The 19,615-nt window shown below is 34.2% G+C and overlaps 1 protein-coding gene across 1 annotated transcript; it reads right to left on the minus strand.

Moving 5' to 3' along the window:
- Window positions 1–3,530: 3,530 nt before the first annotated feature.
- LOC103428151 (probable serine/threonine-protein kinase PBL11) lies at window positions 3,531–11,441 on the minus strand. The gene is made up of 6 exons (XM_070823942.1): window positions 11,126–11,441; window positions 10,478–10,891; window positions 9,408–9,563; window positions 8,775–8,908; window positions 8,511–8,634; window positions 3,531–4,115 (listed from the first exon to the last, which is right to left on the minus strand). Exons 1-6 carry the CDS (start codon window positions 11,190–11,192, stop codon window positions 3,661–3,663), a joined length of 1,350 nt encoding a protein of 449 aa, XP_070680043.1. The 5' UTR covers window positions 11,193–11,441; the 3' UTR covers window positions 3,531–3,660.
- Window positions 11,442–19,615: the final 8,174 nt, after the last annotated feature.

The following is a 19,615-nucleotide window of genomic DNA, read 5'->3' on the forward strand; positions in this document are numbered from 1 at the left end:
AAATGACAAACAACTAAACCACAACAAAAGAAAAGGATAAATACAAAATAAACTCTTCATAGGTATGATTCCTCAATCACAAAAGATCCACACCTAACCACTAGGAAAGATAAGCACACAAGGCCCAAGGCCTAAGCCCTATAAGCCGGACCTAACACCGTCAAGACACATGAGGTAAACATAGTACCATCACTTGAAGACTTTGCAACAACAATAAAACATGATTGTGAATCCCTTGAACCACTACAACTACCCAACAAAGGAAAGACCAAATCACTCTTTGATAAGCTTGCAATTGTCGGCAAAAATTCCTACCATGATTCACCTCAAACAACTGTCGAGCTTCCTCTGCATAATCCTTGCCAAACACACAAACCACAACATCACCACCTCAAATTTGAATAACAATTGTCTCTTTCAGATCTGTGGTTGGACGATAAATTATAACTGCTACAAAAGCTCTCCTCCTCAAAAAGAAAGTGACCACAATCAAACCACAACTTACTATTTGTGTCTCATTAGTCATCACATACAATTTGATCCCACAACTTTCTCCCGATCTTATTGGGGTCAATGGCTTTCTGTTTTTATGTTTGTAATTTTTCTCAATTTATGCATGTTATTCTAACCTTTTCTCTATCGTTCTAATTTTATGAGATATCTCCGAACTCCGAAGAGACTTGTATTTTTAATCTGCCCTTTGCATTATTTAACACTTAATTATTATCTTGCATGGTCTTACATAATTTTAAATTTATTCGTCTATCTGCATACTTATCTTGTTTTGTTTGGTCCTTCCAAAACCAAACGTAGATGTCCCATATAGATTTGCAATCTGCACAACAACACAAGCTGCCATGTATAGCTGTAGTCTTCTCTTCTATACATGATGCATGCATGGATCCAAGTACTGGGATGGGACTTGTATATCTCCAGCCGTGAAGTGATAATGTCAGAATGAGATTCCAACTCATTCACATGATAAAGCAATAAAATGTGAGCTTATGTTTACACTTTCAAATGTGAAGGTAAGACTTTAATTTCGTCAGTGTCACGTCTCGAAAATCTATCATGATTTAGCAGTACATAGAATTCTAATAATGTATCGCTCAATTGTCAGAGCGTTCTATTCCCAAATACCCTCAAGATACATTGATCCCTTTCTAAATAAGTGAAAACTGGTGGATCAAACGTTATAATAACAACGGAAATTGAAAATATTTGAAATAATTACAATCGGCAACCGAAGGTAACAATAGTATAGTAGTTCTATGTAACCATAAATATAAATACTGAGGAGTTGAACATATTTTTCCAAAATTCTTCGTCTTTGATAATAAATTCTTTGGATCTCACAATCAATGCCTAGAAAACTTTCCCTACAAGAAAATATCCCTATAACAATTTGAGATTGGCGTGTTGAAACATATAGACAACATGAACTAGAAAAGTGAGCAACAACTACCCCCATCTAGTAGCTATTTGGTTGTTGTTGCTAGAGTAACAATGATGTTATCAATGTGAAAATGGTGGAAAAAAGTAATATATATATATATAGGGAGATTATATTCACACTTCTCAAATTACTTTCCTCACACCCTTTTAATTTTTTAATATTTTTCTATCAAGTGTTAGTGGTGTGTAGAAAATATTAAAAAATTAAAAGAGTGTGGGAAAAGTAATTTGGGGTGTGTGAATATAATCTCTTTATTTATATAGTATGCATTAGTCACCATTGTGCTATAGCTATTACTTTTTAGATTTTTGTCACATTTTTCTCATTGACAACATCATTGTTACCGCAACAACAACAACCAAATAACCATGGAAATTGAAGGTAATTCTAAGGTGCTAATATAGATTATTAATAGAGATTGGAAACTGAAGGCTCAAGTGTTGACTCCGACTACAACTCTCCGGATTGGAAATTGAAGGTGATTCTAAAGTGCTAATATAGATTATTAATGGAGACATTCAATTACCATGAAATATCAGATCTGTTGTTCAAGGTATTTGGCAAGATCTCACGGTTTTCGGTTAAACATAATTTTCGTGTTGTCTAGCAAATTTAGGGCATGCTTTATGACCACATTTATGTGTTTGGTTTGGAAAATCTTCTAGTTTAGTATTACTAGGTTAAAATTTGACTTGTATGGGTAAGAATTTATAGAGGATCCTTGTTGTAATTTATTTCGGCTTTCAAAAATGATGTTTGAGGTATTGATGTTAAAAAACCGTTTCATATAAATTTTTCTCATCGGGTTGAGTTGTAAGAATTTGTGTGGTCGTTAGCTTTTAATAATGAAGCAAAATATCGAAGATTACGTCAAATTACAACATAAGCCATAAAATACCAATTTGGCATTTACATGTGTTTGGGCTTCATTTTGTAATTAGCCCAATAAGAAAGAAAATACGGCTTGGTGGGTTGCCTTGAACATTCCATTTAATTACTCAAACCCCAAATCTTTTTAAGGCCCAGTGGGTCAAAGGGGCAGAAATGTCTATGCAGATCAACCAACTTGACGGATTAAAATTTACTTTCTCAATAGGAAACAGTTGTGCCCTGTACCACTGGAAATATATGGAAGTAATTTTTCTGAGAAATTTTACGGTTCGTGATTTCTAATTTTCAAGAGGACATTACGACGTAGGCTAGTAAAACATGTGCGGAGATTTTGAAATAATATAAGCTGTCAAATCTTTATTAATTATTGAAATCCTCTTTGTCAACAAAAAATGGGTGAAAAGACTACTTAATCTTCTATCACAAAAAAAAAAAAAATGATGAGCAATAATGTAATTTCACAGGTCCAAATTTTACTGTCTTTTATTGGAGCCTCATCTACAGGTGATATAAAATAGCTCCAATTTTTAAAAAAAACAAAAACCTCCTACTCCCCCACGTTCTCTCTCTCTCTCTCTCTCTCCCTCTCTCCTTCTCATTTTCTAAAAAAAATGTGTTCATACACACAAAGTGTGTAGGCAAATGCTAGTTTCACTTAAAGAAAACGTCCAAAGAACAAGGGAAGCATCGAGAAGAGTTCAAGACCAACCTAAGGTTCAGAAATTAATTAAACATGTAACCAATACTAAGAATGATGCATGATATGAACATATAATGCAAATACCTTCCGCCTAAATTGAGATTCTAAATTATTAAGTTGTTATTCCATACGATTGATAGTATCATAATATTTATCAGTTCATATCAACGAAATGATGAAGCTTTAGACTATCAAATTCAAGGACATAATAGCTTGAATCATTTTTTTGCACGGTTGCTCCTTATACAACGAAATGATGGAGAGTTATAGGAATTATTTGGGTTTCACTCTTCCATGCTGCACATGGGATGGCTAACTAATTAAAACCCTAACTCTAGTTCAATTCAGATACAACTACGTAGACCAATTAGGGTAGAACATTATTAACTCTAACAAGTATAAGGTATAATTAAATTGGCATGTTTTTATGGAATTATATAATGTGTGAGCGCAATATTAACTTAAGTTTTGCATCCATCGACATTCAATAACACAATTTAAACTAGTTATATATGATAAAACATCAACGCGTGAAATACAAAGTAGATAAGTACACTACAAGGAGAAAACACCTCAATTCAAAACTTGTTACAATGCTACAAATCTTGATTAATTAGTATACACGATGTTGAGAACTAGCTCTAACACCGCCATTCTTTTGGTGATATGGAGACCTGTTACTACTATGATGGTTATGTGCTGAAGAATATGGTTCCTGATCATGTCCTCTCCCATTGGATTTTGTACTTTTTGGTTTCTTCTTAATTTCGTTAATCTTCTCCAGAACTGTCAAAACCTCTTCCATAGAAGGTCTGCTTTTAGGATCAGGTTCTAGGCATTTGAGAATAAGATCAGCTGCTTGGAAGGCACCTTTTAACGAGTATTCCTCTCCAAGCCCTGGGTCCATTATATTCTTCAGCAACTTTTTCTTGTGAAGCGACGGCCTCGCCCAGTCTACCAAACTGTACGCGCAAGATGGCCGATTACTGTCAACTGCCTGTAATCCCGTTAGCATCTCCAACAATACGACACCGAAACCATACACGTCGCTCTTTACGTACAAGTGCCCTGCAGTTGAACATGCATGTTAAGTGTTTGGAAAATGTTCATTTGTAGGCGGTCATCAACTAGGGTAAAGTACCAACCCTCCCTCACCACCGGAATTAACTCTAAGGGTTATATATTGCTCAACTACTTTACATGTAGAATTTATTTTTTAAATATAAATAAATAAATAAAGGCATATAAGGAACCAATTGCAAAATATTTGCTACAGACTTTCTCATCGTCTTATATTATAGAATATATTGAAGTCGTATGATCTATTGAAAATGAAAGATTATGTAATCTAAATCTACTCCTCCTTGTTTGAAAATATATAGTAGAATTACGTATATAAATGAAATACATTACATCTGCTGATTTAAATACTTTGAAATTTAATCACTTTTATTGATGAAATTGTCACAGTGGGTCGATAGTATGATAAATAAATAAATAACTATAACTATAACTATATATATATATATAACTATATATATATAGCAGTCAAGTCAAGTCACCTACACGTACGTTAAGTAATGTTAATAGTTTACTGTATGTATACTCTATACGTACGATAAACTGATACTAGCTTAAAAAATCACTTAGCAGTCAAGTCACCCATTGCAAATTTTTTCTTGGCCGTAAGTCAATATATTATAATAGTCTCTGTGGAAATCGTGTATCTCTGACTGTTGAGAAAAGTAGGTTTTTCAATCATTGACTCAAACTCGTCGAACCCCCAATTAAATGAAGAAATTTTTAATTGTGATGATATTAAAAGTAGTATATCACGTGTTTTAATAAGAATAATGAGAAATTTTATTTTTTAAATTATTAACTTTTTAGTACACATATCTCATTATTTGTTTAGTGACAAGCAATGTAGCACTCCGTGTACCGGTTACATTGAAAAATCTCTCTACCAAATGGACATAGGTCATCTTTGGATCCATGTATCCTAATTTACCAAATTCATGTATCTGGATCATTAAAATTTGATCCAACGATTAAAATTATTATAATTTTTAAAATGAATTCATATTTGTAGTTGTTGAATCAAATTTCAATGATTCAGATACAAAAATTTAGTGAATTAAGATACATAAATCTAGGGAGGACCCATGTCCCCACCAAATGCAACGTAGAGTTTCTCTCCTTTTTCCACTTGATCAAAAAAATTCAAAAGAATAAATACTAGGAAGACGACATAAAGTTTTCCAAAATGAAAGTCACTACTTGAAAAAGCTGGTTCTACTGACAAAAGAGTGATTTGCGTATATGAAATAAGACACTTTTAGATTCAAGTCCAAAAGTATAGATTATTTTCTGGACTCTAGTTATTTAATTACATATTTTATACTAATTTTGTCTTCTTAGATAAAGTTATCTAAATTCATTAACTTTTGTAATAAAGTTATAATATAAAAAGAAAAAGTATGTAATACAATTAATCTGTGCTATAGATAGATTATGAACAAAAACCTATAATATATGTAGATAAACAATTACACATATATTATACCTATAAACATATGAAACCTAACTAAAAGATACAAAAAAATTTATATATCTACAAGCAAAACACATTAATCAGTGATACATGTTGATATAAAAAGAATCTTTCACATAGATAGAAGTTTATATACATTTTCATGTGAATATATATAAATAAGGAGATTACATCCGACTATTGAATTGATAATTGTATTAAATACTTGTAACTAGAGGGAAAGTTCAGCTAAGCCACACAATGGACAAACTAATTTGGTATTGAATTTATTATCCACGGGATTTGAACCTAAGACCTCACACTTCTAAGTGAAGAGGAGTACCACTAAACCGTAATATTGAGTGACATTATTATTCTTGATAATGATATAAAACTGGATTCACGTTGGCTTAATGGTAAGGAAGGCAAGTAGGGCAGATCAATGTAGACAGGACACCAACGACCAAACCATACAATATATATGTACATATATTGTGTATCCAAAGACCAAACCATACAATATATATGTAAATATATTGTGTATCTTTTACATATCTTTCATTAGTCTAATTGTGCGATTGTACATGAACTTGTTGACTTTATCTTCCATGTGATACTGGCTAAATAGGAAAGTGGGAATGTTTTATTGCCTGTGCAAATCAAATAGCTTGTAGAGAGCTAGCGTACTTACGTACGAATTCTAGGTTTTCTTTTGGGAGGTAGTAATGGAAGTAAATTTAAGCTAAACACGAAAATTAAAATGAACTTTCTTTCGTTAACAATTATTATGTGCTTCGATACACCAACCATCGAGAATATATTTAGTGTCTCCATAACACCAATGTGCGGTAATATTGCATACTGTAATACGAATAGACGACAAGGGTAGTGAAAATAATCTGGCTCGCCAACATTCTAACAAATCCATAATCAATAATGAATCTAGTGTGAAAAGTTTAGAGTTCTTGAATTAGGTTAGACATATCAATGATTGGACGTATATTACTATTTATGGGGATGCTTCATCATATATAGACAGGACAGGATCCACGATGGGTCAGTTGATTCCATAGACCCCAAAAGGTTGGTTGAGGAAAGCATTGGTTGACCTCTTAGTCATCTGGATAGCAAGCATTTCGTGCACGCCGTGTGTTGAACTTTTACACATTGTTTCTTTTCGTTTATCTCTAGTAGAAGGTTTCAAGTTTCAAACTAAAGAAGAACTTTGGCTTAAAGTGAACCTACCCTATTAAATCCTGAGCCCGTTCCTGAATCTTAATTAGGGTTTTGCAAGAATTCTCATTTTTTTCCTTTTGATCTCTACCACTCTGCAAGTTGTGAGAAAATGTGGGTTTCTTATGAGCTTTATTATTTTCGATTTTGATATTCTCATATTATCCAACCTTTGGCCTAAAATCTAAAATTTTTAGCCCAGAAGATTTAGATTTTAACTTAGAAACAATTTTTCTGCTCCAACATAGCCTAAAATTTTAGCCCCATATTATTAAAGAATGAATTTAGACTAATTTTTTTCTTAAAGTAACTTTTTAAAAAATTATGTAGACTATCCTAATTTAATTTTATGAACATTTTAACCTAAAAATATTTAAATTCTGACAAATACTGAAAAATCACTAACCGACACTATGAAAAAAAAATGAAACAAATGAAATATTTTTTTTTAAATTACTTTAGCCGTTAGATTTAAATTTGGACCTTTAAATTATTTTTTTACGTTGAATTTCATCAAATTATATTTTAACCGTTGGATTCAATCGATTTATAAATATAAAACTAAATAAAATACACATATATGGTGGGCCAACCCTATTAATCCTGGGCTAAATTTGCCTTTCATTTGAGTTTTAGGTTTTAGGCCACATTTTAGCATTGGGTTGGGTTGAGTTTTGAGGGGAAATAGAAGTGGAAATTTGAGTTTTAGTTCAGGGTTAAAGAAGGTCTGGGTTATTTTGATCTTTAAATTAATTGCCCTAATTTTTCGAAACAGAGTGATATTCTCACTGTCTTGGGATTTGTTAATGGTTCAAGACTGTAGCCTTTTGTTTGTTTCCCATTTTTAGTTTTTTGTACTTGGTACAGGGGATCTGATTTTTTGAGTTTAGTGTTTTTGGGAATTCCCTGGTGGGTAATACTTTTTCAGTAATATTAGTTGATAGCTTGTGCTAATTTGATTACATGCTATGATTAATATGATTTTATTAGTGGATAAAGTGATTAATTAGTTGAGCTTTTCTTTTGTTCGATTGATATATGTAAAATTATGGACCGATATTACAAGAAAAACTTTGTAGAAGCTAGTTCGGAATCTACAGATATTTCGACTAAAAATCTTGATTCGAAGGAGTAAAAATGCTGAATTCTCCATTGTATATACATATACACAATAATCCCTTACTAAACACCACCAAGTGGCTCAGGGCCAGTTTAGTGTTGATGTACGTTTGTATAGAAACTACTTTGTGTATTATAAATAATCAAATGTAAAGAGAAGTCGTTAAATGTTTGGTCATAAATTTTAGAAATTAAGATAACATATGGTAATTATAATTCATGGTGAAGGATTTTGTAGTAATGTCCAAATAAGATACTACAATAAAAAAGTTGAAGAGTACATAATAGATTATTATTATTTGAACAAAAGATATTATTTACACTAAGAGAGTGGGGAGTTGGTTAAGCCTCACAATTTTCTTATAAGAAAAATGTTAGAATTTAAACTAAAGCCTTGCTATTTTCTTTTGAGGAAAAGTTCTAACGAAATGAAGATTTAGAGAGTTATTAATTGCACTTTATAAAAACTTATCATGCACTTCCTTGTAAAATACAAAAAAAAAAAAATCAATGAAGAGTAGTGCAAAATGATATTTTTAGTGTCACAAAAAATATATTTATCTTGAAAATTGTATTACCGGTTGCAACATATTCTGGAGCTGCATATCCCTGAGTTCCAATAATACGTGTGGTTACATGGGAGTTTCCATTCATCGGCCCTGTCTTCACCAGCCCAAAATCCGAAAGTTTTGCGTTGTAGGCCTAGATAACAAAATTACCAGCAAGAATAAAAGTCAATAAACGAAGAAAAAAAATGTCAATTTAGAAATTTGTGTTTCAATTTCTTCTACTTTGATTTTTGGTAAATGACAAGGAAAAAAAACAAAGAAAGAAGAACGTACCGGATCGAGCAAAATATTGGAGGCCTTAAAGTCACGGTAGATGACTTTTTCTGAGGTGTGCAAAAAAACAAGGCCTCGCGCAGCTCCAATTGCTATCTTTAGTCTTATTTCCCATGGAAGTGGTTCTTGACCTTCTGTAGAATTATCATGATCTCTTGTTAATCATATATATTTACTGCCTACTTTTTGACTGAAGTGTAGTAGACCAAAACAGACATGCATGCAATATTGCATTACAACTAATTAATGTGAAACATGTGTGTATTCCAGTGTTTAAAATATCGATATCGGTAGAAATATCGATACGTAAATTTGTGAAAATATCGACGGGCATATCGAAAATTGATATCGGTTATTTTCGATGGAAATGACGAAAATTTAAATTGAAACTTTAGGGATTTTCAAACACTGGTTTGGACGAAATATAAGAGTATTCGATATTTAACAAATGTGTTAGAAATATCAACAATATTTGTCGATTTTAGCCTAAACTTAAAAGTTTATCCGATATGAGGTGAAGCCCCATTTCCAAATCTTTCTTTGATTTTTTTTTGGATATTTACTTTAAAATATTGATTGTATCGAAGAAGTTTTAAACATTGATGTATCCTTGTTTATATATGTTAATCTTACTTCTGAAAAGGTGGCCTTCCAAGCTGCCTTTCGGCATATATTCGTAGACAAGAAGGAATTGGCTTTCTTCACAGCAATGTCCCAGCAGCCTCACAAGGTTTGGATGATGACACTTCCCCAAGAAATTCACCTCGGCCTGCATATATACCAACCCAACTATTTAATATCATATATGGAAAGAATTAACTATTTATTAATTAGTCACTGCTAATAATTTATTTTCATGCAAATGCAAATATGTTTTGTGTTTATAAATGGAAGACCACTAAGACCAAAGCTAATCATGATTCATCAGCCGCTAGTACGTAGTACTGCTACCTTAACAACTAAAGCCTGCAATCATGGAAGTCATACTGTTCGATCCACTAGTTTATATATATTAGGGTTTTTAAGGTTTATTGGAAGGATAATGCTAGGGAGATTAAATTTTGAGACAAAGTTTTGAAAACTAAAGGACATGGAAGTTGATGATTGATTGATTACTTAAACGTTGATAAAAGTTTTTATTACTCTTGGTGACACATCATTTAGTTTGCAAATTTAGTTTCTCTAGCATTACTCTTATTAGAATCACATTTTATGTGTTAGTGAGAGATGATTGATAAACATTTTTTTTTTTCACTTTTTGAAAAAAAAAAAATTTATTTATTATAGTTGTTTTTAACGGAAAACTGAAAGTTTTGTGAGTTTCAAATTTTGGTTTGATTTTAATTTTTATAATCATTTTTTTAACTGAAAACTAAAAACAATTAGGAAACAAGTTTTTAAAAAATTTAAGTATTAGTTACAATGACATCTTGTGCCCAATAATTCAGGCCATGTCTAACATGAGGAGAAACGTTTAACTCAAATGTAGGGTGCCACATGCTTAATTAAGCCATACTAATTAATAATACTAGGCATATGATCATGTCAAGTTATATATACTAATATCATGAAAATTAATTTTACTTGGCCAGCAAAAGCAATTAAGCCTTTAGCTAGTAGCCAAAAATATTGTGCATATAAATATGTGCATTATATTACTAATCTATCGGCAAACCCTAGCTAATTAAATAAAAAATAATTACTTGCCTGCCATTCTTGGTGACCTTGATAGCTGTCTTCGCTGGACTTCTTGACTGCGACGGCCAAGCCAACGCCGACCTTAGACGGGGCATATGTGACGGGATCGACCCAGCCCTTGAAAACCCTTCCGAAACCTCCCTCTCCTAGTATTGTATCTGGTCGAAAATCTCGAGTACACTTCTTCAGATCTGCTAACGTGAACTCTTTCAACTTTGGTATACATTCAATTGGAGCAGCTGTTGCTGCCGCAGCAGGAGGAAGAGGAAGAGCCACACCTCCAGCTGCTTCAGTATAATTCTTTCTCCTCTCCGTTGTTCCACCAGTACTTCTTTTGCCACTAATATTCCTGGGAACTTTTTTGGTGCTGACACCTTTTCCTACGAATCCATTGTTCTTGTTAATGTATCTCGATGCTACTGCCAATATATATAAATATTTTCATAAACGTGCATGTGATTAAATTCTCTTAAATAAATTCGCATTAATGAACACTTAAAAGTTGAAAACCAAACAACTTTCATGGCAAAGAGAGGACGCAAGAAAATTGAAGTTTTCATGGCAACCAAACAAAAAATAAAGGAAAGAAGCGATTGAAGAATTTACTTTGGAGGGGAATATTTATAGTAACTATGCATATACAATATATATACCTAGGGTAGCCGGCTTGGTTGTAGATGCTGAACTATGATTGACAGGAGCTCCAAAACAGATTCCCATGGCGAGCAAGCAACCGATCGATGATCACTCTCAATCTCCTGATCAATGGTTGATTCCTCAGCTGAGAAGCCAGCTATTTAATTTGATCCAGATATATAGTGATGTGGTCTTCTGGTGTCTGTCTCCAAGTTCCAGGAAAGAGTGGAAGAAGCAACAAAGAAATAGCCAAGCAAGAAAAAAGTAGCCACCTATAGAACTCGATATGTACGTAATAAGTGTGTACTTGAGACTTTTGCCTTTGGACTTTTTTCACAAACACTGAGACAGAGACATAGGCTTCAACATATATATTTTTTAAATACAACGATATTATTCACACTGTTATGTTGCTTTTTCGTATTATTCCCGCATCTTAGTCAATATATACTCTTCCTTGCCCAACATTTGTGCTAGTATTGAGGGAGAGAAGCTAGTATATAGGATGATGTTATTCAAGTACTTATTTTTACTTCTCAAACAATCTTTTCAATTTCCAGTCATCGGATTGAATAAATTGAAGAAGATTAAATGGACACAAATTAATAAGGATGTGTGAGACGTAAAAATAGGTGTGTGAATAATACTATCCTATATATATATATATATAAAATATGGAATGAAAGCTCAGGCTATTAGAGGAGTAGGACAAAATGATAAACAAGTGGAATTTTACGAGGCAGGTCAATGGCAGCGTCACGCAGACCAATCCCCACTTTGGGCGGCAGCAGCAAGAATCATGCGAAGATAGCTGCGACTTTTATCGACGAAAGGAATGGCGATTCCAACGACTCTGGCGACAAGAATCGAAGTACGACGATTATCTTGAGGACGAGCGTTGCCGATTCGTCTCAGCAGTGGGCAGTAAAGATGAAGATGCCAAGTGATGACAGATTAGTTAGCATAATCAGTCAATCATTTAATTACATGTGGATGTAATCATAGTTAGTTTGTTATAGTTGTTATGTAAATAGGTTTGGCTATATATACCAAAACAATGAGAAGAGGAATTTTCAGAGAGACAATATTCTTTGGTTTCTTTAGGCAGGCCTCCAGCCCCGCGCTCTTGCAGCTCGCGTTGGCCATGGTCTGCAAAAGGGACTCTTTTGAGAACCCAAAGAAACATAGAATTGCGAATGAGTGATTCTCTTAATGTCACTACAAAATTAAGAAGAAGTAGAGGCGTTACGTTAATAGTTGCATCCATTAGATAATATTAGGGGCAAAAAATGAAAACTCTGCATCTAATAGTAAGGAGGGATAGATGATGTAATTGCCCTTAAAATTAGTGTTGTAACTCTAATAACAAATAGGGGCGAAAAGGTAAATATATCCGTCTCTAATACTCTCATTGCCACGTAAGCATGTTTATTGTTGAAAAAACAATAGGTTCAGATAATGATTAGGGGCATTATACTATTTATTCTCCAAATCTATGTAAATCTTGGTTAATTTTCAAAGTCAAATGTCGGTTTGGTTTTCAAATCCTGAATTATGTTATATCATCAATATTTACTTTAATTCATTAATTAATTAAGTGAATGTATGTTCTTCCGTTTTAGTCTGCCATAGAATTTGATTTAACTTGGTCGCCTTCAAGGGAAGTTCTTCCTCTTGAGTCTGCCAAGGCCATGACCTGTAAACAAAGAAAAATGAATCTGTCGTATAAAGAAGAAAAAAAAATAACAAATTAACCAAAACAAAATCCATAGAAAAGTAACCATGAATAAGATTTCTGAATACAAGAACAAGGTTTAAAAATTATAAAGCAATATGACGCCTTGAACATCCACCGCTTGAGCATTCAACCTTCAACAAGAACACAAATCAAATGCAAGTGAGCTAAACCAAATTTACGTGAGAAAGATAAAAAAAAATAAATCAATTTATAGTTACATGATTTACCCAAAAAATGTAACAGATTTATCAAATCCAAAAGAAAAATTATACCAAAAAACACACCTTATCTAAAGAGGTAAATTCCTAAAGTTAGAGTAATGCTACCATCTAATGTTATATAATAATGTCCTATATTTACACAAAAAAATTGCTTTTTTAGCACTTTAAAATCTCATTGTACACCAATTATAAGAGTAATTTTTTTCCCCTTTCTAAATATAAAAATTTAGATACAATGAGATATTTTCTAGAAATAACACCCTAAAAATGATTTTTTTTATCCAATTTTATTAGATAATAGTGTTATATGTTCAAGTGAACTTTAAAGTTAGAGTTTTTGAAGTTTTCTGTATTTCATGTTTGGTTGTTCAAGAATAAACAACTTTTGATTATTTAGTGAATGTTATGTTTGTAACTCTTTGTACTTATAATTAATGACATTTGTAAACTTGCAATCAGTTAGTGCTAAAATTTATTTCGATTTAATTGATTGTTTTCTAGTATCAATACATTGTCATTTTTTTAAACTATCTTAAGGAGGGCCCTGGTAGTAATTATAACGCACCACAAAGTAGCACACAATAATCCTATTAATTTTCCTTATTAACACTAAGATTTGTCAATTGTAGCATATGAAAATAAGGGTCTTTCCCGCAGAAGATTGTTTTATCCAAATACTTAAAATGTCACAAAAACGGGTGGCTGTCTCCACTGACCAGCCACCAAACAATAATTATTAGACTAACTTATACTTATCCAAATGCAACGAAATTTTATACACATAAACTAGACACACCAAGCTATGCTCACACAAATTTTTGGGATTTTTGGAGTTGATTTTCTATTTAAATTAAATCATACAAAAACAGTACAGAAACAGATTTTAAATAATACCAATAGATTTTAATTCACAAGTTAAGAAAACGAGTTAGGGGACATGCTATCCACCACCAAATAATCATGTAAGTATGTTATGTTTCATTCAAATTCCTTTTATTTCCGGATGAAGATGCTCAAGTTGGCTCACTGTTAGAACTCAACCTATTACTCTTTCTTACGTAGTATGTTAAGAGAATGGCGTTTTCAACTTAACTTAGTCCCTAGCATGCAATCTAGAATGGTGTGTTCATAGATTTAACAAGTAGAAATCATTAAGAATAAAAAGAGTTTGAGTCATCACAAGGCATCGTAAGTACTGGTGTTGTCTTACTTATCCTAGAAATCGTTTCACATGTTAACCACAATTAACAAGTGCTACTCTAGAACATATGTAGGTCCTCATTCAATAAGGGCAGGCATACATATATTCATAGCATTAAAATCCTAGATATGCTTACTATGTATGCATCCATAGAAACACATAAAGAATTTATCAATGACATAAATAGTGAAACAATTTTCATCCTTTCATAAAAGTCATTCAAACAAAATATCACAATAAACTTGCAATCATATTCGGGGCTTCAAAACAGCCCCTAACTACTAAAAATTAGTTACACATTATTCTCAAATTAAACCAAAAGTAAAACATGGGTTTGAGAAGATAAAACCAAGAACAATAGAATGAAGCTTCTTCTTCCCTTCCTGCCGTGCTACGTTTTTGTCTCAGTCTCCTCTCCCTGCTCTCTGCCGTGCCTATCTGCTCTCTGTGCTCTGCTGCTTCTCACGTCCAGCTCTCTCTTTTGCAGTCTGCTTCCTTTATATTTCCTTTTTTTTATTCTTCTCCGCGCTGTCCGTCGTCTTCTTTTATTTTCTGCTCCTCTCATTTCTCTTGGTCTCTCCCCCACCTCGTATTCTTTTATTTTTCTTTTCTGCTTGCCACTCATTCCGTGTCCTCCTTCATGCATTTGCTGCTGTATGTTAATCATTCATCATGATTTTATGCATTCTTTTTTATGTTGTATCTGAAGTGCCCCTTTGCTTTTCTCTTCTTTGTCTGTTGCCTTTAGCCAAAGGGCAATGACAATTCAAAGCACCAAGCCCATCATTTTCTCATTTCATTATTTTCTTATTCCTTCCACCATTCCATGTCTCCCCTCTTATTTATTTTCTTATTCTTCTTTCTCCACACAGTCCGCAAGTCTCTCCCTTTCCTCTTTTATTATTCAATTTCTTGATAGTCCACTTCCTTCCTTTGTTTAATGCCGTGTTGCACTCTGTCTTTTCTCTATTCTTTTCTGCCCATTTTGTTTGAAATTAATCCTACAACAAAATTAACTGTACATTAACACAAGGTAAGGTAAAATGCCACAATTTTAACACAAAAACATCCAAAGACTTTAGAAATGAATGGTATAAATGCATGAAATATATGAGTGATCAGGCCCTTTTTCAAATTTCACGCAGGGCCTCCGAAATTTCAGAGACGGCCATGACGAGGCACTCCTTCAAAAGATGTAAAAAAAAAAAAAATGCAAATTTGCATTTTAATTTACATTTTTGGATCAAGATGTCAATTTTACATCTTTTCATTGGAGGACTTTCCGGCCAACCAAAAATATAAAATGCTTATTTCAAGACATTTTACATCTTCAATTGGAGATGCCCTCATGAAGAAAGTTTATCTATTCCAATCCTATCTAAAATGATAGTATTAAAAGGGATGAGCTTTATTCATGTCTAATCATCTTCTAATCCACTCCAGATGAAAAATCATTCCCTCACCTTTCAATATACGATAAAATTAAGAAATTATCCTTTCCGTCCCAATCCTACGTACTAAACGAAATCCAAGGCCATTTGTAAGAATTGCCAAAATCCCTTTCAAGATATTTTGGTAAGATTTGCATTTCGTCAGTGACAAATCCCACGTACATCAAGATGATGCTACTACATTATACCTCATTTACTAAATAAATAGGCCCAATATTTAGTAAGGGAATTGTTATTGGCGAATTGTTATTGGCACTCCAAAATTCTCATTCTACACTCCAAACTTTCTATATTTAGAAAGAAAAAAACACTTGTGAGGAGTGTAGAATGAGATTTTTGGAGTGCCAATTGTGGATGCAAATTTTCCCCTTCTCCATCTTTGACAAAATTGCACCTACAAAACAATTAACACCTTTGGTCAAGGCCAAGAGCCTCATGCACCCACGATGAATAGGGGGGCTTTGGCAGAAGAACCTCTGATGCCAAAGTTAGAAATTATAGAGAAAAAGTGTTTAGAGAATTTTTGGGCGTTTTGCAAGAGTATGAACCTGTTTGGGCTCAAATTTACACCATCGGCCCGTGCAATCGAGGTTGTTGAGTGAGCATGGTTCTAAACCGTTGAATAAGAAAGTTAAGATAATTTTATTTTGTTAAGAGATAATGTTATGATAATAATTATCTTAATAAAATAAATCATCTTGATTTTCTTGTACAAAATAAATGGGATACAGCAAGCGAAATAGTCCGAATTAATTTGGAGTTGTTACCTTGTGGGTTAAAGCAGCTCGGCTTAGGACTCTTATCATGTGGCATGGTAGGGATGTGGGTTATGATGGACTTCATCCTACGGATGGGATAACGAAATGGTGGTGTGATGTGGCCAAAGGTTAGCTCACATGCATGAATGAAGGTGGGGCCGAATAAACCTTGGCATCCTGCCAAGAATCTAGTCAAACAAATTACATTAACTTTCGTGGGCTTTAAAAAAATGGAAAAGATGTGGTCAGGTTGCGTTGCATGCATGGATGCATTTGCACAAAAGATAAGGGAGATGCCACTGGCATATTCCAGTTGGAATTATCATGATGATAATATGGTGAATAGGTGATAGGATATGGCACGTGGTGCATGAGAATTTGAGGTTAACAACAACTCTAAGTACGAGCCTTATCAAGTGACTAGTGTATCTAGTCTGAAAAGAAGGAAGGTACAATTGCCAACCCTTCCCAAATACCAAGATAACGGCAAGGGATTTTTTGTGATAACTATTTCAAAAGAGTGTTTTGCTTTCGACTGGAACTGCACGGGTTTGCTACTGGGCATGCAGGTCTTTATAAATACAGAGGCAATACATCATTAAGAATACCTCCTCCAATTCAACACACAACTGCCCTGCGCAATCTCTCTCAACAACTTTGAGATTTTTTATTTTCTCTTTTCGCTGACACATCTTCCATTGGCATCAAGAGCACTGTGAAAGCAACCGGTGATATCTTCAGTCGACATAGATAGCTCTGTCGCCGTAGAATCAGTCGATCTCGCAGCATCTTCTGTTGGCATCAACAGCACTGCGGCGAGGACGGTTGGTTATCTATCCAAGTCTCGGTCGAGAAGGATTTCTGGATCCTTATTGGTTGAGGTCATCTCATTAGTCTTCTCAGCGAAGTGAGGTGTTACAAGTTATTACATTCGGCACATTGAAAGCCGAATTTGATATTGAACTTCGCAGAACTAACAACCTTGTCTTCAGGCTCTAGAACCCGAAGGCCGAGAGTGTTCCTTCCTTGGTCGTAGTCGCGAGATTCAGAAGTCAGTAGCGCACCCAACGCAACATCAACAAATTTTACTCCTCGGCCGAACTTGGCCGACGAGTTGGCACGCCCCGCACACAACCGAATGACGTAGTTAGCTTACTAATTACTCGGCCTGCGCGCCATGTAGCTTGGTAGTTTTTAGGGTCAACATTTTGGCACGCCCAGTGGGACCTAGTGCTAAAACTACGAAGTTCACATGATCTATCTCGATCAGTCTTCATGGGATGAGTGTCATCGCCTATTAAAGAAGCAAAAACAACTCTTCGAGAGATTAAGAAGAATTTCTGAAAGGCAAGAGGCCGGGGGGCAAATTCCCGCTCCGGCCACAACCAATATTCAGCCTAAGAAAATTGTTAATTTGGCCGAAGAAAAACCTAGGCCGCCTGTTGTTTTGGTCGACATTGAGAGTGTGTTAGGCCTAGAAGAAAAAATTCAAGTTTCTAAGCCGCAACTCGACTTAGAAAATGATTCGTCAGAAAAGTGTTCCAATGACGAACAAGGCCGAGACATTGGCCTCGCCCGATGTAGAGAAATTCCATTCGGCTAAGTTATTTGAGTTAGAAGCCGAGATTAACAACGTAATTATGCCTGAGGGGCATAATAATTGTCTAACATATTCGGCGGTCGAAAATGAAAAATATTTCGCTAAGTCAAAAATATTTGGAGAAAATTCTTTATTCGGCCTAGGGCGAAATCAAATTTTGTTATTGCAAGATCTCGGCTTGGAATAAAGCATTGTTGGCCTCCTCCTGACTATGGTTCGGTCACTTTTATTTCCATTTAGAAAAAATAAAAAAGAAAAAAAATTATTTTCTTAAACATCTGGCTAATTTAAGAAAATAAGGGGGGCAACAACAGTGCGGCAATCCAAAAATATATATACCTTAGTTGGTCGAGGAAGCAATCCAAACTTATATATATTAGTTGGCCAAGAAGAAAAAGAAAAAAAAAATCTCGGCTTTGGCCTCAGCCTCGGCTACTTTACAAAAGCCTCGGGCTCGGCACCATATTTCCTTTATGTGCTTTCTGCCGTGAAGACGTGATGCTTAGGCCGAGAGTCGAGAAGAATTCGGTGGTATCAATTATTATTAGCCGAGCTCGATGGTATCGACCCATTCGACCAATGCCATGTCCAGTTTGACATTGATTGGATTTCTTTTATGTTTCAAGGGGTTCAATGAAATTGAGGGGGGTTCGGTGCGGTGTTTTAAATTTGATTGAACTTGGTTAAATCCCAAGTTCTAATCGTCTGTCAAGTTCATAAGTGCTACCATGAAATTGTTCAGTGGGCCAAATTTTTTTTTCGACGGTAGAAATGCATGCAAATTCAACATTATATATGCATGGCTTAGTTGGAAGTATTATCAAAGATGCATGGTGGCAGAACACACTCAGTTGAGTTTCGATGTGGGGTTTAATATATATATATATATATATATATATATATATATATATATATATATATATATAGTTGACTTATGAGATATACATATATATAGTTGACTTGCTTCGGGATGCCACTACCGAGAAGTGAACAAAACATTCATGATTGGTGGCAGGCCAAGCTACCAGGAATCAGGTTTTTCTCGGCCAAGTTTCTCTCAACCCTTAAAGCAAGTTTTGAGTATTGCGACCGACTAGTGTGGGGTCGAAGTAATTGCAAGGTTTTATCTAAAGTTGTTGAGCCTTGTATAGAATTGTGGAAGTCGGGGAGACGACATCGTTGGCAGAACAGAGGTATGATCGCCGAGGAACGGTACGACGAGGTTTACTGGCTACAAAATAATTAATTTCCTTAACCATTCGGCTTGTGAGCCGAAGCTCAAGGAAACTGGGGGGCAATGTTTGGGCTCAAATTTACACCATCGGCCCGTGCAATCGAGGCCGTTGAGTGAGCATGGTTTTAAACCGTTGAATAAGAAAGTTAAGATAATTTTATTTTGTTAAGAGATAATGTTATGATAATAATTATCTTTTAATAAAATAAATCATCTTGATTTTCTTGTACAAAATAAATGGGATACAGCAAGCGAAATAGTTCGAATTAATTTGGAGTTGTTACCTTGTGGGTTAGAGCAGCTC

Source organism: Malus domestica, chromosome 06, assembly GCF_042453785.1.
Source record: "Malus domestica chromosome 06, GDT2T_hap1".
In the NCBI taxonomy this organism is placed as follows: Eukaryota; Viridiplantae; Streptophyta; class Magnoliopsida; order Rosales; family Rosaceae; genus Malus; species Malus domestica.

What these genes read in the sequence shown, in the direction of transcription:
- LOC103428151 (XM_070823942.1), bottom strand. Translation starts at nt 11,192, where the DNA reads ATGGGAATCTGTTTTGGAGCTCCTGTCAATCATAGTTCAGCATCTACA. An exon ending in GGAAGGCCACCTTTTCAGAA is followed by an intron (nt 8,909 to 9,407) that starts GTAAGATTAACA and finishes ATAATTCTACAG; the next exon opens with AAGGTCAAGAACCACTTCCA. An exon ending in TCCAGAATATGTTGCAACCG is followed by an intron (nt 4,116 to 8,510) that starts GTAATACAATTT and finishes GTTCAACTGCAG; the next exon opens with GGCACTTGTACGTAAAGAGC.